This window comes from Oncorhynchus clarkii, chromosome 24 (assembly GCF_045791955.1).
Source record: "Oncorhynchus clarkii lewisi isolate Uvic-CL-2024 chromosome 24, UVic_Ocla_1.0, whole genome shotgun sequence".
In the NCBI taxonomy this organism is placed as follows: domain Eukaryota; kingdom Metazoa; phylum Chordata; class Actinopteri; order Salmoniformes; family Salmonidae; genus Oncorhynchus; species Oncorhynchus clarkii.
The window spans coordinates 2,939,795-2,951,038 of NC_092170.1; the positions used below are offsets into that span (position 1 = coordinate 2,939,795).

Here is an 11,244-nt window from a genome sequence, read left to right on the forward strand (position 1 = left end):
TTGAGATTCTTTAAAGTAGCCACCCTTCTCCTTGATGAAAGCTTTGCACACTCTTGGCATTCTCTCAACCAGCTTCATGAGGTAGTTACCTGGAATGCATTTCAATTAACAGGTGTGCCTTGTTAAAAGTACATTTGTGGAATTTCTTACCTTCTTAATGCATTTGAGCCAATCAGTTGTGTTGTGACAAGGTAGGGATGGTATACAGAAGATAGCCCTATTTGGTAAAAGGCCAAGTCCATATTATGTCAAGAACAGCTCAAATAAGCAAAAATAAATTACAGTCCATCATTACTTTAAGACATGAAGCTCAATCAATGAGAAAAATGTCAAGAACTTTGAAAGTTCCTTCAAGTGCAGTTGCAAAAACCATCAAGGGCTATGATGAAACTGTCTCTCATGAGGACAACCACAGGAAAGGAAGATCCAGAGTTACCTCTGCTGCAGAGGATAAGTTCTTTAGAGTTACCAGCCTCAGAAAATGCAGCCCAAATAAATGCTTCACAGAGTTCAAGTAACAGACGTAACAGACACGTCAACATCAATTGTTCAGCGGACACTGCATGAATCAGGCATTCATGGCCGAAAAGAAACCACTACTAAAGGACACCAATAATAAGAAGATACTTGCTTGGGCCAAGAAACATGAGCAATGGACATTAGACTGGTGGAAATCCCTCCTTTGGTCTGATGAGTGCAAATGTGAGACCCAGAGTAGGTGAACGGATGATCTCTGCATGTGTGGTTCCCACCGTGAAGCATGGAGGAGATGTGTGGGGGTGCTTTGCTGGTGACACTGTCTGTGATTTAGGCACACTTAACCAGCATGGCTACTACAGCATTTTTCAGCAATATGTCATCCCATCTGATTTGCGCTTAGTGGGACAATAATTTGTTTTTCAACAGGTCAATGACCCAAAACACACCCCCAGGCTGTGTAAGGCTGCGTAAGTGATGGGGTGCTGCATCAGATGACCTGGCCTCCACATTCACCAGACATTAACCCAATTGAGATGGTTTGGGATAAGTTGGACCGCAGAGTGAAGGAAAAGCAGACAAGTGCTCAGCATATGTGGAAACTCCTTAAAAACTGTTGGAAAAGCATTGTAGGTGAAGATGGTTGAGAGAATGCAGAGCGTGTGCAAAGCTGTCATCAAGGCGAAGGGTGGCTACTTTGAAGAATCTAAGATATAAAATATATTTAGATTTGTTTAACACTTTTCTGGTTACTACATGATTCCATGTGTTATTTAATAGTATTGATGTCTTCATTATCATTATTATACAATGTAGAAAATAATAAAAAAATAAAGAAAAACCCTTGAATGAGTAGGGGTCCAAACCTTTAACTGGTACTGTATATGTACAGCATGTGTGTGTGTGTGTGTGTGTGTGTGTGTGTGTGTGTGTGTGTGTGTGTGTGTGTGTGTGTGTGTGTGTGTGTGTGTGTGTGTGTGTCACGCCCTGCCCTTAGAGAGCCTTTTTATGTCTCTATTTTGGTTTGGTCAGGGTGTGATTTGTGTGGGCATTCTATGTTCTGATTTCTATGTTTTGTGTTTCTATGTTTTGGCCAGGTATGGTTCTCAATCAGGGACAGCTGTCTATCGTTGTCTCTGATTGGGAATCATACTTAGGCAGCCTTTTTCACATTTGTTATTGTGGGAAGTTGTCTTTGTTAGTGGCACTGTAGCCCTCATAAGCTTCATGGTTGTTTTGGTTGATTTTGTTGGCGACATTTTATAAATAAAGAAATGTACACTCACCACGCTGCGCTTTGGTCCACTTCTTCAGACGATCGTGACAGTGTGTGTACAATAAAGTTTGTTCAATCAATTAAAACAAAGCATAATAGATTCAGTGTACTGTAATACATTTGTTTTTGGGTGTGTGCATGAGAGTTAGGCTACATGGAGGAGACTACTGTGCAGTTCACAAAAAAGTTATTAAATTCACATAAAATAACAAAGGTTCAATATAGGTCTTACTTCCAACATTGAATTGAGATGGGAGAGCTGAAGAAGACTTTCTTGTTCAACATATGATGATTTTCCATGTTGACTTTATATTGTTTGCATATTCTTGTAATTTGCTAGTATATTTTTGTGGATATCCGGGTAAATGTGTTATACTATACTGAACAAAAATATAAACACAGCATTCAACAATTTTACTGAGTTACAGATCATATAAAGAAATGAGTCAGCTGAAATAACTTCATTAGGCCCTAATCTATAGATTTCACATGACTGGTCAGGGGCGCAGCCATGGGTGGGCATAGTCCCACCCACTGGGGAGCCAGGCCCAGCCAATCAGAGTTTTGCCCCAACAAAAGGGCTTTATTACAGAGATAAATATTCCTCAGTTTCATCAGCTGTCCAGGTGGCTGGTCTCAGAAGAAGGTGAATGAAGAAGTCGGTGTGGATGTCCTGGGCTGGCATGGTTACACCTGGTCTGTGGTTGTAAGACCGGTTGGACGTACTACTAAATTATCTAAAATGACATGGCAGGTGACTTTTGGTAGAGAAATTAACATTCAAATCTCTGGCAGCAGCTCTGGTGGATATATGTTATTTTATTTCACCTTTATTTAACCAGGTAGGCTAGTTGAGAACAAGTTCTCATTTGCAACTGCGACCTGGCCAAGATAAAGCAAAGCTGTGCGACACAAACAACACAGAGTTACACATGGAATAAACAAACGTACAGTCAATAACACAATAGAAAAAGTCTATATACAGTGTGTGCAAATGTTGTGAGGGGGTAAGGCAATAAATAGGCCATAGTAGCGAAGTAATTACAATTCAGCAAATGAACACTGGAGTGATAGATGTGCAGATGATGTGCAAGTAGAAATACTGGTGTGCAAAAGAGCAAAAAAGTAAATAAAAACAGTATGGGGATTTTTTATTTTACCTTTATTTAACCAGGCAAGTCAGTTAAGAACAAATTCTTATTTTCAATGACGGCCTAGGAACAGTGGGTTAACTGCCTGTTCAGGGGCAGAATGACAGATTTGTACCTTGTCAGCTCGGGGGTTTGAACTTGCAACCTTCCGGTTACTAGTCCAACGCTCTAACCACTAGGCTACTATTTACAGATGGTCTGTGTACAGCTGCAGCTGTTGCCCCCAGCACAAGGTGCACCTGTGTAATGGTCATGTTGTTTAATATTATCTTCTTGATATGCCACATGGTCAGGTGTATGGATTATTTTAGCAAAGGAGAAATGGTCCCAAAACAGGGATGTAAATTTTTTTATTTCAGCTCGTTGAAACATGATACCAACACTACATGCTGCGTTTATATTTTTGTTGAGTATATTTTGAATTGGCAGAATTCAAGAGGGGGAGGATTTTTGAGAAACCTTTTTTTACTGAGGATTTTTGGAGACAGGTTGTAAACGATTGTTTCCAGAACCCATCTGCTGCTCTCGTATGAGGCCTGAATAAGGGAAAGCAGCGGTGAATTGAAGGATGTGAGAAAAGTCTGGTAAAGCAGACTCCACAGTAAATTATTATAAAAATGTTCCCATTAAATATCATCAATCAACATATTCAAGTGCTCGGTAAATACTTTTGTAAAATATTCTACATTTAATGCTACTATCCATTCCCACCTATTCATTTCCAAATTTTTCTCGCTGACAAAGAGCAGTGGAATATTGGAAATTGGTCATAAATGTCAGTATAAAGTGTACCTGTTTTTGCCACATTATTAAATTAATCAGTAAAAATATTACTAATAAGGATGATCGATGAACTGGTCACTTTTGTGGGCTTTGTAGTTGAGGAGATATAAATAGCTGGTGTATAAAGTATTCAAAAAGTCTGATGTCAGTGAGCCCTTTTTACACAATGTCACAAAGTGCTATACAGAAACCCAGCCTAAAACCCCAAACAGCAAGCAATGCAGATGTAGAAGCATGGTGGCTAGGAAAAACTCCATACAAAGGCAGGAACCTAGGACGAAACCTGGCTCTGAGGGATGGCCAGTCCTCTTCTGGCTGTGCTGGGTTGAGATTATAAATGGCCAATATGTTCAAACGTTCAGAGATGACCAGCAGGGTAAAATAATAATACTATTATTATGGTTGTAGAGGGTGCAACCGGTCGACACCTTAAAATCAATCTTGATGCAAGGGCATCATTAAAACTACCAATGTCAGTATCGGGTGCCCTATAAACACATCCAATTCTAACTTTTTTACCACCAAAAAATGTACAGGAGGGAATTTCAATGAAGGGCGATGCAACGTTAATGTTATGAGTTGCAAGTGCGAGGTCCTCTCGTACAAATAATATAAGACTTATGAACAAAAATGACAACAGACATCCAATGTACCACCACAACCACACAAATGTTCTATAATGTTGTTGAACATCTGGAAGGAGAGTGCTTATTCATAGCCACTCATTTAATACAGATCAGTGAAGCACATATATTTGTCTTCACCCCCTCAGGCATCTCCAAAGGATCACACAGCAGTGATAGAGCTCAAAGATCACCCTGGAGTAGATCTTTAACTCTTGATTTAATGTATACTCTGACATCGGTGTGTACAGTATGTGTAGGGCATTAAACTAGGGCATGTGTAGGCCATTGAAAAACACATCATTCTGAGTATACCAAGAAAAACCAGCCTACAGAGCTTCTAATGCAACCTTACAATCCCCATGATTCTCGCTCATATTTGGTGCTTATAGCAGGATGACGCAATGACCTTTCATCTACATAAAACTTAATCTGCATTTGACACAAAGCGATGAGTTTTTCGATTATGTTTTATTCCATTCTGCTTCACTGCTTCTCTCTGCCATTACCTCTGAGAGCAGTCATTACCCCCCCCCCCCCCAGTTCACCCACACATCAGTGTGAAAGAAGCCTGGGTTGCATCTCAAATGTCACCCTATTCCCAATATAGTGTGCTACCTTTGACCAGAGGACACTATGGGCCCTGGTCAAATGAAGTACACTTATAGGGAATAGTGTACCTTTTGAGACGCGGTGCTAAAGTACTTATGAAGGATCGGCATGGTATCAACTATACCCATTATTCTCCATGAGTCACATTGAGTATGAATTATGTTTGCCTTCCTAGACATTTATTTAGGAAAGACTACGCTGTTTAACGAACTGTTAGGCATTGACATATGGAATAGGATAAATCAGATTTGTACTGTAATGGATGGTACTGTGTGTGTGAGTATTCCATACATTGCATAAATACAGTTCATTCTGAACCCAGCATCTCAAGTAAAGCTATTGTGATATTTATTCCGAAATCTTCTAACCAGTATTTCTACATTTCTCTATGGCACGTCGACCTCTTAAACTCTCGATTGTTCTTCAATGTTCTTAATCTGGGGGGAAAAAATCTAAGGTTTATCCAGGGAAGATATCTTAAAACTACATTCAACTTCATGAAGCAGATACAGTGTATTTGTAGTGCTCAAATTAGAAAATGCAGTGTACTCTAACAATGAGATCACTGTGTTTAATCTAGTGGCCGATGTACAGTATGTGTGCATGGAGGAATAAGAAAGGCTTACCTCAAAGTATACCATAGGTTTAATGATTTCAGCTTTCTACCATGGATTACAAATTTCATTTGGAGTATGTTGCCATTCTATATCTATGGATGTTGTATGTCATACATTTTTTTCACTGTTTAAATATCAGAGCACATGGCTGATATATCCATGGCATCAGGCAAGTAGGCAGCAATCATAATTTGAATGACTAATCCCACGGCATATTATTTCTAATGAAAACACATAAACAATGAAAATGGGAGTGGAGAATAAGCAGTGTGTTGTTCCCAGCAGGCTGGGTGTCTCAGAAACACTAAATATGGCAGGCCTGGTGGCTGCCACTGCCACATCCCAGAGATAAGGGAACCATGGCAACAGTGATGCACAAGGACCGGATGAAGGGAACACGGCAGAGAAAAGGAAAAACCCTCAGACTAACACAGGAGAAGCTCAGCTCTGAGAAGAAACCACACTGGTTTGTTTATCATTCTCCTTTCTAAGAACAAAACAAATGGATTTGTTCCTACCCAACGGGCACACACTGGTTGAATCAACGTTGATTCCACAGAATTATGTGAAACCAACGTGGAATAGACGTTGATTCAACCAGTGTGTGCCACTAGGCAATAGCCAATAGCCACTAGGCAACTTCGCAGTATTTTTTTTATTTTTATATGTTGTTTCTTACATTATTAGGCCAGACATATTTTTGTGTTATTACATACAGCCGGGAATAACTTTTGGATATCAGAGCGACGGTAACTCGCCAGTATTACCAGCATTACAACCAGGAATATTTGTCTTTCCTGAATCAGATCCTTTGTCCGTAACCCCCAGGGCAATTGAAATGATTTCGGAGGCTGACCCAGAACATCGTCCGTGGATAAGAGGTACTCAGAGTGGGCTTCTAGACTGACTCGGGAGGTACGCACATCACCCACCACTTCCGAGTATATTACTCTGTAATGTTCAGTCTCTGGATAATAAAGTTGAAGAGCAGAGTGTGATGATTTCCTTCCAGAGAAACATCAGGGATCGAAACATTGCTCTCTTGGGATTTACTATCCAAGTCCGTACAGCCAGTTGGGTTCACAATTCATTGCGCAAACAGGAATAAATCTCTCCGTGAAGAAGAAGAAGGGGGTGTATGTTTCATGATTAACTACTCATGGTATGATTGTGATTGTGATTGTGACATACAGGAACTCAAGTCATTTTGTTCACCTGACCTAGAATCCCTCACAATCAAATGCCGACCTTATTACATCCCAAGAAAATTCTCTTCGGTTATGGACACAGCAGTGTATATTCCCCCTCAAGCCGATACAATGACGGCCCTCAAAGAACTTCACTGGACTTTATGTAAACTGAGGCCGCATATACTGAGCCCGCATTTATTGTAGCTGGGGATTTTAACAAAGCAAATTTGAGGAAAGTGCTGCCGAAGTTCCATCAGCACAACAACTGTAGTACTCGCACTGCTAAAACACTCGACCACTGCTACTCCGACTTCCGTGATGCCTAAAAGGCCCTCCCCCACCCTTCATTCCGCAAATCTGACCATGACTCCCTTTTTCTCCTCCCTTCCTATAGGCAGAAACTCACTATTCAAAGCTGGTCTGACCAAATTGTTTTGATCACGCTGACTGGGATATGTTAGCCTCAGAGAATAACATTGACAAATATACTGATACGGTGACTGAGTTTATCAGGAAGTGTATAGTAGATGTTGTACCCACTGTAACTATTTAAACCTACCCTCACCAGAAACTGTGGATAGATGGCAGCATTCGGACAAAACTGAAAGCGCAAACCACCACATTTAACCATGGCAAGGTGACTGGGAATATGGCAGAATACAAACAGTGTAGTTATTTCCTCCGTAAGGCAATCAAACAGGCAAAGCATCAATATAGAGACAACGTGGAGTCACAATTCAACGGCTCAGACACGAGACGTATGTGGCAGGGTCTACAGACAATCACGGACTAAAAAAGGAGCGCACAACCTCTTACTCAACGTCAACAAGACAAAAGCAATGATCTTGGACTTCAGGAAACAGCAGAGGGAGCAACCCCCTATCGACGGGAACGCAGTGGAGAAGGTGGAAAGCTTCAAGTTCCTCGGCGTACATATCACTGACGAACTGAAATGGTCCACCCACACAGACAGCCTGTTGAAGAAGGCACAACAGCACCTCTTCAACCTCAGGAAGCTGAAGAAATTCGGCTAGGCACCTAAAACCCTTACAAACTTTTACAGATGCACAATTGAGAGCATCCTGTTGGGCTGTATCACCGCCTGGTACGGCAACTGCACAGAAAGGCCAAAAATATCATCAAGGACAACAACCACCCGAGCCTCTGCCTGCTCACCCCGCTATCATCCAGAAGGTGAGGTCAGTACAGGTGCATCAATGCTGGGACCGAGAGACTGAAAAACAGCTTCAATCTCAAGGCCATCAGACTGTTAAATAGCCATCAATGGCACATTTAGAGGCTGCTTCTTATATACAGTGCCTTGCGAAAGTATTCGGCCCCCTTGAACTTTGCGACCTTTTGCCACATTTCAGGCTTCAAACATAAAGATATAAAACTGTATTTTTGTGAAGAATCAACAACATTGTGGGACACAATCATGAAGTGGAACGACATTTTTTGGAAATTTCAAACTTTTTTAACAAATCAAAAACTGAAAAATTGGGCGTGCAAAATTATTCAGCCCCCTTAAGCTAATACTTTGTAGCTGTCACAGCTGTAAGTCGCTTGGGGTATGTCTCTGTCAGTTTTGCACAACGAGAGACTGAAATTCTTTCCCATTCCTCCTTGCAAAACAGCTCAAGCTCAGTGAGGTTGGATGGAGAGCATATGTGAAGAGCAGTTTTCAGTTCTTTCCACAGATTCTCGATTGGATTCAGGTCTGGACTTTGACTTGGCCATTCTAACACCTGGATATGTTTATTTTTGAACCATTCCATTGTAGATTTTGCATTATGTTTTGGATCATTGTCTTGTTGAAAGACAAATCTCCGTCCCAGTCTCAGGTCTTTTGCAGACTCCATCAGGTTTTCTTCCAGAATGGTCCTGTATTTGGCTCCATCCATCTTCCCATCAATTTTAACCATCTTCCCTGTCCCTGCTGAAGAAAAGCAGGCCTGAACCATGATGCTGCCACCACCATGTTTGACAGTGGGGATGGTGTGTTCAGCTGTGTTGCTTTTACGCCAAACATAACGTTTTGCATTGTTGCCAAAAAGTTCAATTTTGGTTTCATCTGACCAGAGCACCTTCTTCCACATGTTTGGTGTGTCTCCCAGGTGTCTTATGGCAAACTTTAAACAACACTTTTTATGGATATCTTTAAGAAATGGCTTTCTTCTTGCCACTCTTCCCTAAAGGCCAGATTTGTGCAATATACGACTGATTGTTGTCCTATGGACAGAGTCTCCCACCTCAGCTGTAGATCTCTGCAGTTCATCCAGAGTGATCATGGGCCTCTTGGCTGCATCTCTGATCAGTCTTCTCCTTGTATGAGCTGAAAGTTTAGATGGACGGCCAGGTCTTGGTAGATTTGCAGTGGTCTGATACTCCTTCCATTTCAATATTATCGCTTGCACAGTGCTCCTTGGGATGTTTAAAGCTTGGGAAATCTTTTTGTATCCAAATCCGGCTTTAAACTTCTTCACAACAGTATCTCGGACCTGCCTGGTGTGTTCCTTGTTCTTCATGATGCTCTCTGCGCTTTTAACGGACCTCTGAGACTATCACAGTGCAGGTGCATTTATACGGAGACTTGATTACACACAGGTGGATTGTATTTATCATCATTAGTCATTTAGGTCAACATTGGATCATTCAGAGATCCTCACTGAACTTCTGGAGAGAGTTTGCTGCACTGAAAGTAAAGGGGCTGAATAATTTTGCACGCCCAATTTTTCCGTTTTTGATTTGTTAAAAAAGTTTGAAATATCCAATAAATGTCGTTCCACTTCATGATTGTGTCCCACTTGTTGTTGATTCTTCACAAACAAATACAGTTTTATATCTTTATGTTTGAAGCCTGAAATGTGGCAAAAGGTCGCAAAGTTCAAGGGGGCCGAATACTTTCGCAAGGCACTGTACATAGACTTGAAATCACTGGCCACTTTAATAAATGGAACACTAGCCACTTTAATAATGTTTACATATTTTGCATTACTCATCTAATTTGTATATACTGTATTCTATTCTATTCTACTGTATCTTAGTCTATGCCGCTCTGACATTGCTTGTCGATATATTTATATATTCTTAATTCCATTCATTTACTTAGATGTGTCTGTATTGTGTGTATATTGATGTGAAATTATTAGATATTACTGCACTGTTTGAGCTTGAAACACATGTATTTTGCTACACTCGCAAACAACCGCAATAACATCTGCATGTGACCAATAACATTTTCTTTTAAATTGACATCTGTCCTCAGTGGGTACTGTGTAGTGTGAAAATCAAGTGATCATGTCCTAATAAACGTACACACAACACTAAGCTTTGAGGGTGGTGGTAATGCACACCAAGCAAATACAAGCAATCACTGGTGGCCTACTTACGGTAAAGTAGACTGATTGGATATTGACACCCAACTGGTAAGTGGATAAACTGGTCAAGTGACACTTTGGCTCAGTAGAAATATGAGACTGTGAATTGGGATGACCAAAAATTATAACTAGCACAACTATGAGGCTCACCACAAGTGGGTGGAGTTCAGTAAGGAGAAAATGTTTGTTTTTTTGGAACAGAGTAAAACAGGGAGGTTCTGTACTGTCCAATAAGAAACACATTTGCTGTAAGAAAAAAAAATAATGTATGTATAAAAAAATATTCTTACAAACTTAAATGTTTTCCTTCAAAAACAAACATTAAAAGAATTTAGTAAAACATTTTTTTTAAACATTAAAACGCTTTGTTCCAACGTTTATAAAACCATAACTATGCTTTCTGGTGTCCGGGGCAAGTGAACAGAGTTTTGGGGATTTGGAGGGATTTCAAGATTACAACATGATTACAGCATGTGGACACTAATGGGAAATGTTGGAACTTAACTGCTAAATCTGGCCAGCAACTATAGAAACATTTTAATTATTGAAACTCAGTGCTAAATTAATGAGAAGTAGACTACATGCTTATCCCCAGTGGTGTAGTTCAGATGTTCAATACAAAACATGCATATGGGATTTACACACTCCTATATGAAGAGGAGGATAGATTTTGAAGGGTCTGATCATTGTTATTGAGCATCTTTTTTTGTGGCATCACTGATATACTCATCAATTTCAATATTTATGTACCTCAATTAGAGATTTTAATACTGCAGCAAATATAACTTTTTAATTGCATTATCCCCCGCCCCCAAATTAAATCAAATAGCAACACTTACAGTGAGTCTGTATCCATAGGATCCTGAAAAATCTTACTTATCAAACACGTTTCCTCAAAAATATGTGCTGCTCCAAACAAAGCTGTAATGACCAAACAAGTTCAAATAACATTTGGGGAAAGTATTTTGTGTTTGTATCATGGACTATGTTTTGCAGCTGTCTGTCCATTTGTTATCGACAGACAGTGATGGGACAGGAATAGTTGTGGGCTCCACTAGCAGCTGGCAAACGGTAACATTATGCCAACCTGAGGACAAAAACATACACAGGGCTTTACTTTCTATAAATATCACTG

The 11,244-nt window shown here is 40.2% G+C and overlaps 1 protein-coding gene across 1 annotated transcript in view; it reads right to left on the bottom strand.

The window, feature by feature from the left end:
- The window catches only part of LOC139382995 (sodium channel regulatory subunit beta-3-like), a 32,720-nt gene extending 21,693 nt beyond the window's left edge, over positions 1 to 11,027 (bottom strand). Inside the window, exon 1 of the mRNA XM_071127281.1 lies at positions 10,949 to 11,027. Coding sequence (XP_070983382.1) covers positions 10,949 to 10,965 — 17 coding nt within the window. The 5' untranslated portion in view covers positions 10,966 to 11,027. The remainder of the gene's footprint in view (positions 1 to 10,948) is intronic.
- Between the last annotated feature and the right edge of the window lie 217 nt (positions 11,028 to 11,244).